This window comes from Euwallacea similis, chromosome 6, assembly GCF_039881205.1.
Source record: "Euwallacea similis isolate ESF13 chromosome 6, ESF131.1, whole genome shotgun sequence".
In the NCBI taxonomy this organism is placed as follows: Eukaryota; Metazoa; Arthropoda; class Insecta; order Coleoptera; family Curculionidae; genus Euwallacea; species Euwallacea similis.
In genome coordinates, this window is record NC_089614.1 from 3,033,749 (window position 1) to 3,047,914 (window position 14,166).

A 14,166-nucleotide genomic window follows, 5' to 3' on the forward strand; every position below is an offset into this window, starting at 1 on the left:
TAATTTAGATGCATAAAATACACGTGTAATTACTCTTGACTTTTATTAGTACACCCAGTATTATCTAGGCGTATCGGGCTATGATTGGTTAGTCAGTTTCATTTTTAACTAACACGTTTTGCGATTTATGAGAATACTTACTGAGTCACTGCAAAAGGCTTAAAAATCTTTATAATCTCAATGAGGGCTTACAGTAAGGTTAACAAAATGGCCTCCAGTTGACCTGTCAAGAGATCAAAATTTCAAAAAGTCGGCCATTTTATTGTACTTATTTCCATATCTCCAACTTCAATATGCCACAAGATTTAAATATATTTACATACAAAAAAGGCATATAAACCATTAAAAAGGAACATACAACTAAGCAATAAAATACTAAAGAAAGCTTAAATATACAACATAAACAAAATAGTTTTTCTACAATTGCAGAGGTGTCCCCCTGTTGATTCACATCAAAAAAACACGCAGGCTATCTCCATCTTTTACCAAGAATATCTTATCTTAGGGAAGTAAATGCTAATTCAGGGCGATGGGGCCAGCACCTCCTGCCTAGTTTCCTAAATAATCAGATCTCTAAATGCAATGGTAGCCCGAAAAAACAGTTATAAATTAGTTAGCTAAGCAATCAGTTAAGATGCCCATAAAACCTAAAATAACTTCTCATAAATAAAAACTTATCACATGCTTTGAGTACAGATGTGGTTCTTACCAAAAGTGTGTTACCTAACTAAGACGCACAGTCTCAGAGTCTTAACACAAAACATAATACTTTTGTCAAGTAATACAATCAATCACAAAATATTAATATTTGGTAAAAAAAAGGGCATGGATGTGGGAAATATGCGAAATATTATACATATCTCGAAGAAACTTGCATTAATTAATACTACAGGAAAAGTAATTATTGGATATCATGAAACCGTAATATAGCTCTGCCAGGAATTTCTGAGTGGCAGAGCTTTTCTACCACTTTTGAGGCTTCATCAGCTGAAAATTCTGTGTGTGGTGGAGGCACAATGTCCCCTGAAGCGACATGTTTCACCAATTCTTTCAATTGCTCAATAGATCCATTAGCCACAGCTTCAATTTTCTGATTTGTTTGTTGGATCAGCCGGGAGAATTTGGGTAGCAAACGTTCAGCGACTTCTTCACTCACCAAAACCACTCCTCCCTGTAATAGACAAGATAGTTAACCAAAGTTAATCCATAAATGAAAAAGCAACTTACAGAACTTAAACACTGTAATGACCTGTGTAGAGACCTTGAAGTGGTTCCAAAGTCGATTACTATATCCACAAGTCCATTGCATGCATTTTTGGTTCTTTCAATCAGTTGTTTCTCATACAAATCTTCATTCCATTGCACAATGTTTACTCTGCAATAATAGAGTTCAAAGCAAAATGATAATATACACAGGGAACAACAATTATTACCTTTTAAGTTCATCAGCAGTCCTCATAAGACCTTCATCCTTCAAAGTTGCCACCGTAATTTGCACTCTATCAACATACTCGGGTGCTTTGAAATGATGTTGGGCAATACGTAAAGCCCAAAGAGCCAATCCGCCAGTGCCGACAATTAAAATGCGCACTACATGATCTGTAGCTGTGTCTTCAAATAATTGCAGCACATGCTTATGTGCAGTTATAACTGCATTCTTAGCTAGAAGTGCACCAGTGGGCAACATAGCAGCAACTCCCAGAGGAAGGTTGTTAGGTAAAAGTACCAAGAAATCCAAAGAGGGTACTACGATGTATTCCGCGTAACCATGTGGGATTCCATCGTAGGGAAAAATCACAACACGACTTCCAACTTTTAATTCCTGAAAACAGTATGTGTTTTCTAATGTGCAATAGGGGATGAAAGGATCCACTTACATCAGAAGGAGCCACTTCCGAACCTAGGGCATCAACAACCCCAGCTACTTCATAGCCAGGGAAGAGAGCACCATCCCTTACTCCATGATGTGCAGGCGAATAAGTGGAATCCTCTATTGAAGACATGCTGGAAGTGGATGGGCTGCGGTTGCGCATCCTGTAGCAGGCCCCAGCACACACCACCCTGATTCTAGCCCCTTTTGTGGGTACATCTGGAACTGGCACCTCAAAACTAAATACACAATCTCTTATAATAGGCCCTGGAGACTCTATGGATACTTGACGACAAAGCTTGTTCATGTTGCAGGAGCTGGAATGAAAACATAAATCAGTCAACTTACTACAACGAATAATACTACATAATTAATGGAAGCATTGTTTACATTGTTAATTGAATGTTAATAGGGAAGGAGACAAGGGTCAGTTGTTTTCAAATTTTAATAAATATTATTGTTTAAAGTTAATTGATTATTAAATTTGACTTGATAAGTAAATGAGTTATAATTGGGATTACGTTGGGTTGGAGTGATTATATTTCTGATGTAATGGAGATTGGTCATTGGGGAAATTAATTTGATATCCAATGTTACAAGTAGTCTTAGGTTTTTTTATTGTTTAAGTCTCTGCATTGGGAATTTGGTTCAGTGGATTCAAATAAAACATCACAAATAGGGTGTTACAACACATGATAACTAAAGTTTCATGTAGGGAAGCTTCAAACACAGATGCTAATTTAAGGAAGGTACCAGTTGAATTTTGGTTTTTAGTTTTAGTCCAGTGAGTCAATTTTCGAGAAAGCCACGCGTAAGCTTTCACTTTAATAATAACTTTAATAAGAAACAATGTATAATGTCCTTACGTTTTTATTAAAAATTTTGCATGTCTTGAAAATTAGTCGTACAGAAAGAGATAGCTGCTTACCCAGATACAGAACTGTTAAAATCGATCAAAGCACTTTCTGTTAACATTATCAACAACCAGCCCTTGAGCATGCAACAAACAGAGGTTCCCGAATTGAATAAATTAAGTCACCCAAAGAAACTGGAACCAAATTAGCACTCGTTTTTTCGTTATAGAAGCTTTTACCAACACGATCATCCGAACAACACTAACCTGGTACTGATTCGGTACGCCTATTTACAGAAGTTCTCTGTTTACAACAAGCTTCATTTCAAAATGTTGCACGTGTATACTACGTGATAGTTCAGCTTTTGTTCGCGTGTCGACGTTGTCAACGTGTATCACAAACAGAATTTTGTCATACTTTTTTTTGTCTCTTCGGTTACACTGAATGATAAATAATAATAAATTGTTTTACTTTAACTTTAAACACGTAAACATATAAATAATGTAGCCGTTATATCACTGCCTTTACCTTACTACTCCGTCAAACCTGTAAGCAGCTTTATAGGACAGACAATGGCTTGATTGATATTAATGTCATTTCATTAATTTCAATTAAACGATTTTCTGTGAAGATTCATGTGTGTAGGTTGAAATGTTTGAGTTAACATTTCCTAATATTCTCGTTTTTTTTTAATCGCAGACGAGCAAATTAATTCGTAGGAGCAAGGTTCTTTCTATCTTCTTTGTCGTTAATATTATATTTACTTATTAGCAGTTGCAAAAAATCTCGATATCCATAAGTAATGTTATATGCATTCTTATATATACGCAATTTAATATTTATTAAGATTTTGTTCTGTCATTGTTTGCTAATTACCTGACAATAATAATGGACAGTTATGCACATATAAACTATCAGATAAATCTAAACCATTAATTACGCTTGTAATAAAACAATGTCAATTATCAGTAAAGCTACTGATTTAGGTAAAAGTGCATATTTTGTGCTTCGATGAGACATCGCTTGTCACTCTTCGACCTCATGGAAGCATTCGGTATGCACGTTAACATTAACATACATATGTAGCGAATTCAATTATTGGGATATAGATGTGATTTTCTCAGATTGTCACTATTATTTAGAGGATATAGGCGAATGACGATTTTAATTACATACTAAATGCTATCAATTTAGCTACTTACAGCCACAGGTTGTACCGCACTTGGTTCACAAATCTTATTGTTACGTATCAAATGCGCGAGAATTTTATAAAATGGTAAATATTATTTTCCAAAAAATAGACGTATTTGTTTCCATCTTTAGAATCTGAGTTTCGTTGTAGAGTGTAGTTTTTCAATTAAATACTTATGCATGAGACGATATTTTAGAAGTTTCACACAATACATATTACCATCACAATTTTTACACTCATTTGAAAACATTTCTGCTCGTATTCATTTAAAGCTACTGCAGCCGATCATTTATTATTCATGGAATTTATGGAGGGTTTTGAACGCATAAATATAATCCTCCAATGGATCCGAAAATGAACTTCTTTATTGCACCTAATATTGTGCTAAAAACTAATCAGCAATCTTATGGACGTGTTAAAAAAATAAAATTATCAAAAACAAAGATATGTATATTCAAGGATTGTCAGCTTCTGTACGAGTGATAACCCATAAGAATCCATTGTCTTGCTGTAATGTCAGTTTACTGAGAATGTGGTAATTATTTTACCTGATATGTCGCAAGCAATCATTTTCATGCTGAGCATTCATGATTCGAAAACCGGGTCTCTGCGCTGCGCTGCATGAGGTAACAATGAATTTACTTAATGTCGTTTTTCTATGTGATTCGTCTCGTACTGTTAATTTTTTTTTATAACATATAAATTTAATTTGTTAAATGGGCTATTAAGTAGGTATTAATGACATATTTATTTTCTCAATATGGATTTGTCAACCAACATTTCTATACGGAGATTGAAAATGTGATTGTGTGATATACTTTAACAAACAAGTATGAGTCCAACATGGCGAAATCTTCGCACATGTGTATATCGTGAAGTTCTAAATTTAACCCCCCTTTTAACATTTTTAAGAATTCAATATCAGCATTTAATTAGACAAAAAAATACTATTTTTTGACATTTATTTTTTAAATGTTGCTTACGTCACCTATAACGCAAAATGGCCTATTTTTCAAAATTGAAACAAGGATTAAGTAACATTTCAAATTAAAAGTATTTCAAAACTACATTTAATGGTGTATTGCGATTCTAAATGCATCGATTAATTTTTGAGAAAAACAGCTATACATTTGATAAACAATGCAATACCTTCAGCTAAATAGTATGTAAATAATGAAAAAAGTTGTTTGTTGATAGGAAATTGCTTTGTTTTCAATTTTGTGTTCACAAACAGTCTTCAGTTGTTTTTATTTTATTTATTTATTTTTTTTTAACCAAAGACTGAGCCCAAAATCGAAACAAATCAATTTTCTATCAACGAACAAGTTCTTTCGTTGTTTACGTACTACTTACCTGAATTTGTATTACATTTTTTTACCAAATTTATAGTTGTTTTTCTCAAAACCTTATTGATAGACTTTGAATCGCAATACACCACTGAATGTAATTTTAAAATACCTTCAATTCGAGATCTCACTTGCCTCATGATTCAGTTTTAAAAAATAGACTATTTTGCGTTACAGGTAACGTAAGCAACATTTACAAAATAAACAAACGTCATAAGATAGTATTTTTTGTCCTATTTAACACTGCTTTTGAATTAAAAAAAAAAACATATTTGTTAAAAAGTGAACAAGGAGGGAATAATTAAGAGCCGCACGGTATATTATTTACTAGATAATATAATTCTTCTGGCAAGAGAGAAAAGGAAAGATTTTAAAGAATCCTAATTTGTAAAAATAATTGTAGTAAATATTTGAGTTAGCTATATATGTATGTGTTTTTACGGGTATAGTATAAAACACATTAGCAAAGCACTCGACAACAATGAGAATCTGATTCCATCTGAAATATTTCCAATGCCATTAAGGATCGATCAGATTATTGTCAACTTTGTCCCAGTTATATTGGAAACAAATCGTAATTAGAGCGTTTCTAATTATTTCCTTGAAATTTTTTCCAATTAGAAGGTTGATATTTTATGTGAAGAAAACTATCAGATATAATTGATATTATAATAATTTTGTTCCTCGAAATGTAAACAAGATTCCATGGAATTTTGTTTATTTAGAGCGTAATTGATAAAACGCACATTGAAGTCATTAAAACAAATATGGTGTGAAGGTGTTTGAAATTTATTTTTGTTTTGTCAATATGTATTTATTACAACAATCTACAGTGTAATCCAAATTGTGCCTGCATAGGTATCTTGAAATGATGAAAAATGAAAATTGATTAAATAGGAATAGTTGGGATTTTAAGGAATTTTAATGAGGACGTGTTTTCCTTTTTGAGTTGGTTCCTAAAAACAAAAAAACCTTCGTTTTCGAAAAAGTACTATAATTTCCCAAATGAAAAATATTATTCAAATCATATAAAAATATTATGACAGCAATTTTTTATGAGCTATCCAATTTTTTACAACTGTGCATTCAATTTTCAACTACGAAGTTTTGGTTTTACCCCGGAAAAAAAGCAATCACACGAATATGCTCGGAATAAAAATCATCAATGCCACCGCAAATTACTTAATGTAATTACATCTTAAACGGCCGTATTTAACTGGAAGATGGTTCGAGAAGCTTGTAATGAACCTAGGAAATTACGAACGCTTTGAATCAACAAACGAAAAAAACTGATGTTGATATCTCAAAATCAAAACGTCATAACTGAAAATCGAATGGTGTCGCTCGCAAAATAATAACAAACTACTTTACAATTTTTTGGAAAACGTTTTTGGTTTGATAAAAATGTCGAAACAAAAACAAATGAGCATTATTTTGAAAACTTAGATTAAATTAATTAATTATATAGTTAATTATTTGAAGTTATTAGTTGCGGTGATCGGTAATTATTTTCTGCAACAAGTACCGCAGAGATCATGGCCATCTTACAATTAGAATAAATTAACTTGTAATTCTTTAACATTAAACATAAATACTATTTCTATAGAGTGTATGCGTGAAAAAAGAGTTTCTTCAACTGTGTTAAAAAACTATTAAAAAAAAAAAATGGCGATGGCAATATTTTAGAACTGAAATATCGCAACTGATAACCATATGCACAAGTGGATAGATCACAAAAAAATGTCCTAATAAACATTTTACAATTTTTTGAAAAATGCTCTTGGTTTTTGAATTCAAAAAAATAGGTTAGGAATTTCGTTTATGCGTCGACTTATAGGTCTTATACAAAAGGACCTATTTTAAAAAATATTTATACACATGTACGTATGTAGACACGATGGCCTAAAAAGTGTGAAGTCTAAAAGCGTAACATTTTTAATTTGAATTGTATTGTATTATGTGAATGTATTTTTTATAATATTTATGAAGAAACTCCCCTGTGGTTCTCGAAGGCTGGCGCGATGTTGCAGGACCCTGTATAATTCACAGTAATTTGTGAATGACATAGCGTGTCTGGTATTAACCGCATACAGTAATTACTAGATATTTCTATGGTTTTTGTATGCATATTACAGTTACCATTCTAGCTACGATTCAAGACTACGTCTTCAACCATAATATAATTTAATGGAAATACGCGTTGACGTAACTATTTTACTTTTAAATGATATTTACAACTCGAGTACAGTCATGAAATTGTGGACTTTGCTTTGCCCTCTGCGAGTGGCATTGAGTCTGTTTGTTTACTTCATTTATTTGCAAATCAATTAAACCTGTCGGATTTACAGCTGATTATTTTAAACAATATTTAAATCTTTAACTACAGAGAAACAGAAAAACTGATGCACATTCATTCAACATCAAATCAACGCGTGTAAATGGGGCTATAGGGGTGCAAATGTAGGCTTATTGTGAGGTGAAAATATACTGAATACATACAGCTGGTTCCCATCAAACAGAAAGAAGAGGTCGAATTATTTCGGGCTCTAACACTCTTAGATTTGAGTTTACATTGAAGGACTAAGCAAAGTCAAAGACGCGAGCATTCACACCCTTTTCCGAAGCGCATCAGATGCGCACGCAATGCTCCGCACCTGAGCTTGTGCGCGTTACCAAGGCGACAGATGCACGGCCAACGACATCTTCAACCTACAGGGTGAATCAAGTTATCTTCTTTTCTTCTATGCTCGCTGCTTTATGCGTAATATATTATAATAATTTCGAGTGATAGCCGTGCGTCAAGACAAAAGTCTAACATAAGACCAGACTTCTCAGGCGAAGCCCATTATTTTTAACAGACCTGTAATGCCACAAGCATACACACTACCCAGGTAGCATTATAGATACAGAAACTTTTTCTTACCACTATTCACGAGAAGAAACTACATTTTCTTGGCCATTATCATGCAATTGGTAGTTTCTGTTAGTCTAGGCATTAATTCAAAGGTTCTGGAGCAGGACACCTCATAGCGTGCTTAGCTTTAAGGTGCAAAATAATAGTGGCCGCCACCACGTATATTTTACTTAAAAGTGGCAATTAACTTGAAGTGACTTTAGTCAGTTTCCACATTGTTTTAATAATATCTGATAAATATTTAAACATTCAACTATGAATGTAGCACTACTAGTGACCCCCACGGTTGTTGTAACAGTTTTTTAAGTGGTTATCATTTTAAATTACATTAAAACTTCATGATCCTACATGAGACAATATATCAGCTCTGCGGTGCCGTCATTGTATAAAATAATAAATAGATAATCACAAAACAATTAATCTGTAGTATCAAATACTACATAAAATTTGTGTTACTAAAGGGTGATAATATCAATAGTTGAGATGACTTGTAAAAGGATCTATAAAGATCTAACTGGCGATAATTTAGGTACTGAATTTTGATTGATAGAAATATTTTATTTAAAGTCCTTAATAACCATAATAGGGAATTAAATTTCCACATGCAACATCGGTATTTAACCGTAAAAGGGAGGTGGATATGAAATCTTGACGTGCTTGAGTCAAAGGATGAACTAGTCGATCCGCTTGATAGATTTTAGCAGTCTCTCCCTCAAAGAGTTTGAATTAACACTGTCGGGGATGGTTGCTACTCAATCTCTTCAGGATGCAACTCGGTGGGTGGTTCTGCTTCCGCGGCTGGTTTTGAGTTTTGTGAATCACCGAAGGACCACTCTCGTTTTTGTGAGAAGAACTGAATTGATGCACTTTTGGTTTGTTTAATTAAAATATATTTCCTTGATAACTAGAGTATGTTGTGTTTGCAAGACTGGAACGCAGTGTGAAGTTGTGTGGAAAGTTCTTGTGTGTCTATTCTTGATGACAGATTAATGAAGACTCTTCTTGTTCAGATCTTGATGGAAATGTCTCATGGTTCCTTCACTCCCATTGGTTCGGCTTTATCCCTCGGGGGGGGTCTCAGCCGACAAAGGCGGATGAAAGGACAATACCCCAATTGACGGTCAATCCAATCTCTTCCTTGCCGCATTGTAGATGCAATGAAGTGCGTCTAATGAGTTTATTAGTTCCACACAATCTGGGAACTGACCTTTGCCGGCCTTTCATTTTGCTATCCGACTTCCAACATCTTGCAAACACCAGATGAGTTTTAAACTAAAGCCCAATACCTGCCAACAATAAAGATAAAAGACCTCTTGGGAATTCCAGGTTGTAAACCATTCTGGGATGGTTGCCCCGGTTTATGGTCGGTCTTCAAGCCTAACTTTTTGCTGAAATTGGGAATTCCTAAAAAGTTTGAATTGTTTTCAGATAAACACCAAAGGTCTTTCAATTCGCAGGACAAAGTTTCATCAAAATTTCAGTGGTAAAACTGAAAGAAAAAGGATTGCAACGTTGTTGTTTATGTACATCTCATCATCAAACTTTATAATTAAAGTTTCTAAATGGTTTTTTCCTTGATCAACGAACTTAAAAGTATTTAAATACTGCATATTTCTTCTTATAAGAGTTAGTAGCCGAGCACACTTCGTAGGCCCTTTTTTCGTAAATTTCCGACATTTGCAGGTACCTACATACATCTCAAATTGCAATGTCCAAAATTGGCAATTCTAAGCAAGGTTACCATTGTATTCGCCATTTCTGAGCAAAATGCTATTGGTAGAGACCCTTTAAAATGTATCACTGTTTTTTTATAAATTTTCAGGTATTTTCTTAGGAAATCTGTAGGATGCCTCAAAACCAATCGAGATTTCTCTCTCTTCTCTCTATAAGACGGACCAGCCAGTTCTCTTTATTCAATCCGGCCACTGCAAGATATCATAATGGGAGTGTTCAACTAACTATATTTCAATAAATGAACGTACTTATATGCTCTACTATTACACGTAGTTAACTGTAGGCTTCCCATAAAAGATAAAAATCCTGTTGCATTAAAGTTGTCAAGCATGAAAATGATTTAATTTAACGTTATGGCCGAAAAAATTGTGCGCATAGGAATTCAAAGTGATAACCGATGGCTCGTTGCTATGACCATAACATGTAGACACGTGGCGGAAACGATTCAGCCACTAAAAGCGTGTTTCCTCTTTTGATAGTGACCACCTGGTAGAAATGGTTATTTAAAGTTTCTGAGTTCGTGGTGGCCACGTCCAATTCGCTATATGCTAATATTTCTCCAAATATCTTTATTAGCATCTTATACCTAATACAATTAACACATGGTGTCCGGAAATAACTTTGAAATATTTTGGGAGGCGTTTCTAGAGATTAATATATTTTAAAAAATCCTATAAACATACCCCAAAAATTGCTTCTTAAAGGAGTTAGAACCCCTTAAAGGGGAACTTTAAAGATGGTTTTTTGCAATATTTTCAAAACAGTTTACGCTAAAATTATGAAATTCGGTGTATTGTAATAGGTTGGAATGGGAAAACTTTTTCTGTGTTAATAATTGCAAATTTTAGTCAAGGGCGTTACATACAGGGAATCTACATAAATATTGCCCTAACCTTTTCTTTGTTGCATTTTTGAAATCAAATAACCGTATCGCAAATTTTTTAAAGTAAAATAGGTCCTCTTATTTCATCTCGTTAGGATAGACCGCTTTCCAGAAAAATTGATTTTCATGAACCGATGCACGATTACATAGACGTCGAAATGCATCTTAATAAACATAATAGTCATCCTTGTAATAAAAATATTTTTTATTAGCCAGTCAATAAAAAGACTAATATTATTAAGGATTTATCACTTATTCATAACAAATCTTGAAAATAGCCTTCGTTCATCTCAATTCATCCTTTAATTCTCTGCTTCATAGATTTCGATGTTCACGTAATCGTGCATCGGTTTATAAAAATGTATTTTTCTGAAAAACGATATATGCTAACGAAATGAAATAAGAGGAGCTTTTTTACTTAAAAATATTTGAGATTAAGTAATTTTATTTCAAAAATTAAGAAACGTCACAAACAAAAAAGTCAAGGCAAAATTTACATAGAGAACTCCCTATATTTGACGCGTCTGACTAAAATATGCGATTATTAACACAAAAAAAGTTTTACCATTTCAACTTATTACAGTATACAGAATTTCGTAATTTTAGTGCAAACCGTTTCAAAAATATTACGATACAAACATCTCCAGAGTTTCTCCTTTAAGAGATTATAGCCCCTTTAAAAAACGATTTTTGGGGTATGTTTATAAGAGATTTTTTTATTTTAATCTCTAGAGTTACCTTTCAAAATATTTCAACATTATTTCCGAACAGTTTGTATAATATTTTACTTTATTATACAATATCACAATATTCCTTACACCATTACAAAACTTATAAATTCAATTTTTTAACGACTTTATTCATGGCAGGCTTAACTGGAATAACCGGAGACTTCTTCAGTTTCTTCGAAGAACTCTCTTCTTCCATTATATTGTCCTTCAACAGCACCATAGGCTTTTCGTTCTCCCCTTGTTTCTTTTTCTTCTTGTTCCCTTGCTGTGTTTCTATAGAACTTATTGCGAACGGCTCGTTTATGTTAGGTTCTATAAAATGGAAGTCATTTTGAGGGCTCTCCTTGATGAAGTTGGCTTGGAAAGTCTCTAATTTTGAGTTTCTGGAAAATGTTTCCATGCCCCGCGTTTGGGATGGTGAATGTTTTTGCCGATGTATTTGTACTATACTGTTATGCAAGCCGGATGTGGGTGAGTGCTCATTGCTTATTGTATCTTTTCTGGTATTTTTTATGGGAGTGACCCACTTGGGTGTGAAGTCTAGAGGTGTTGTTTCTATGTTTTCCTTCTCAATTTTTCTAATGTTGGATTTGGATTCGAGCCCCTTCACTTTATCCTCAATTGATGCAAGTTCGTCGTAGGTTTGGTCCTTCTTTGGCTCTGAATTAAAAGAGTTTTCACTCTTCAGATCCGATTTTGCGTCGATACAGGACACCTCCTGATACATATCATCTTCGTCAACAATTTTCTCGATTTCAGTTGTAGATTTTAAGGGAAGATTTGGAGGTGGCCGTTTATTCATTAAAACTTGACTGTTTAAGCTAGAATCATACGGCCTTGTATATCTACCTTTTGAAATACACAAATAAATAAGTACCTGTCGATCTCATTATAAATATTTTCCCCTTTGTTATCATCGCTGATGTTGGGATTGTCGACTATCTCATAATCACTGTTGCGCGAATTTTTACCGGCACTCATTGCTTGGTCATGGCTCTTGTTTATTTTTGCCACCCACTGCGTCATATCCTTATAAGTAGCGGCTGCAAACTGTTTTAAAGAAATATTCAGTAACAAACTTCTACGAGAAAATTAAACAATCGTACACTGTAATAACTTTTATCTTCATAATTAGTAGAAAAAACCGTAAAGGACGATGTGGCCTTATTTTTTCTGAATTCTTTACTACCATCGCTCATGGAGGAATCATAATAATCTTCCTTAGCTTCATACTCCTTCAGATCTAATGCTCTGAAAGGTTTGGTATCCTTAACAGAGCGGTATATGAGTAGCCAGTTTTCGTGTATTGCACCGAAAACTGTGCTTGATCGGTCAAAAATGCTAAACATTTTCCTGCGCAAAGATAGAGTACCATTTTTGGCTTCCGGGGACACGTATTTGGCTGGTAGTTCTAAATTTTAAGTATGACTTAAATGCTATAGAGATTTTAATAATTATTTTACCTTTATAAGGACACGACGTTGGTTCTGTTGTTATTGGTATGGGTTTGACTCGAAGCTGTGTGATCAGAACTGGGTTCTTCTCAGGCAAAGCGGGGGGAATGTCTAGAAGTCCCACTGTTTTATCTATAATATAAATAAACGGATAGCGCTTACCATTATTTTTTGACATGTCCACGTAACTTTCCGTTTCCGATGGAGATTTGATATTATTATGTAATTCGCTGGAATTAGTTTCACCTATGGCATCATACGTTTCTTCCTTGCTCGTTATCATGATTATTTGTTGTAAATGTTTTTTTGACCTCTCAATCAACTCCTCTGCTAATTTCCGATCTTTTGGGGATAATTCAGCCGAGCCAACTTTTCTCCGTTTCAAATACTCGTAAATCTCTATAAAGCAAAGATGCGCTAAGTTTTAATCCATTTCCATAATATATATTAGGATAACACATCAATCTAGGGTGACCTCCTTTGTAAACAACTGAAGGAAAATAGTTATAATACTAATTTTTTACAAATCACAGTATTTTTTGTTGAACATTAACCTTCTTCGGTATTTTCACAGAATTTACTTACCTTTCAACAATAAATCAATTTCCTCACAACTAAGGTTCATGGTATGGTCGATCATTGATTTTTACTGACACGCAAAACTCAAAGAGAACTATTCCTCGATAAAAACGATCCAGAACTGGCTCTTCTTTAATCTTTCCCAAAATACCACTGCTAATGCACCTGTGATTTCGTTATTTTGACTATATTCTCCCCTGCTGAGCATGTATGTCGTTTACTCCCAATTATAGCTTTTAATTGAGAACAATAGGCTAAATTAACCAGTTTATTTTTAAGACATCTCTGAAACTCAACTTTCCGCGTTTTGGGCGTATGTAATACGAGGATATTAAGTAGGAAGCGAACCGCAAATAATTGACTAAAATTTAATTTCGCTGTTGTCTTAGTAAGTTTTGGGCCATAAAGCGGAAGTTTTACAGCAATTATGAAATGTTCGGGTGAAAGTTATATGTGTTTCTATGTAGGGTATTTCACAATGAGCTTGCCAAAGGTTAGCAACTTATTCTACTATCAAAAAGGAGACAAAAAGTCATATACGTATTAGTTCGCAAATGCTTTATTTCCGGCATACAGAACCTCAAAATTTTAATTTTTAAATTATAATTT

The 14,166-nt window shown here is 33.8% G+C and overlaps 2 protein-coding genes across 4 annotated transcripts; both read right to left on the reverse strand.

Annotated features, from left to right (window-relative positions):
• Window positions 1-240: 240 nt before the first annotated feature.
• Drat (Death resistor Adh domain containing target) lies at window positions 241-7,903 on the reverse strand. 3 transcript variants are annotated; one of them, XM_066391436.1, is made up of 5 exons: window positions 7,762-7,903; window positions 1,878-2,187; window positions 1,434-1,822; window positions 1,228-1,375; window positions 241-1,171 (listed from the first exon to the last, which is right to left on the reverse strand). In XM_066391436.1, exons 2-5 carry the CDS (start codon window positions 2,175-2,177, stop codon window positions 902-904), a joined length of 1,107 nt encoding a protein of 368 aa, XP_066247533.1. In that variant the 5' UTR covers window positions 2,178-2,187; window positions 7,762-7,903; the 3' UTR covers window positions 241-901. The 3 variants fall into 3 exon arrangements, with proteins under 3 accessions (XP_066247533.1, XP_066247534.1, XP_066247532.1); XM_066391437.1 differs by lacking the exon at window positions 7,762-7,903 and adding an exon at window positions 2,991-3,141; XM_066391435.1 differs by lacking the exon at window positions 7,762-7,903 and adding an exon at window positions 2,799-2,984.
• Window positions 7,904-11,388: 3,485 nt separating this feature from the next.
• On the reverse strand, window positions 11,389-13,872 carry LOC136409433 (uncharacterized). Its single transcript, XM_066390917.1, has 6 exons — window positions 13,564-13,872; window positions 13,141-13,377; window positions 12,988-13,089; window positions 12,631-12,935; window positions 12,402-12,574; window positions 11,389-12,345 (listed from the first exon to the last, which is right to left on the reverse strand). Exons 1-6 carry the CDS (start codon window positions 13,616-13,618, stop codon window positions 11,625-11,627), a joined length of 1,593 nt encoding a protein of 530 aa, XP_066247014.1. The 5' UTR covers window positions 13,619-13,872; the 3' UTR covers window positions 11,389-11,624.
• Between the last annotated feature and the right edge of the window lie 294 nt (window positions 13,873-14,166).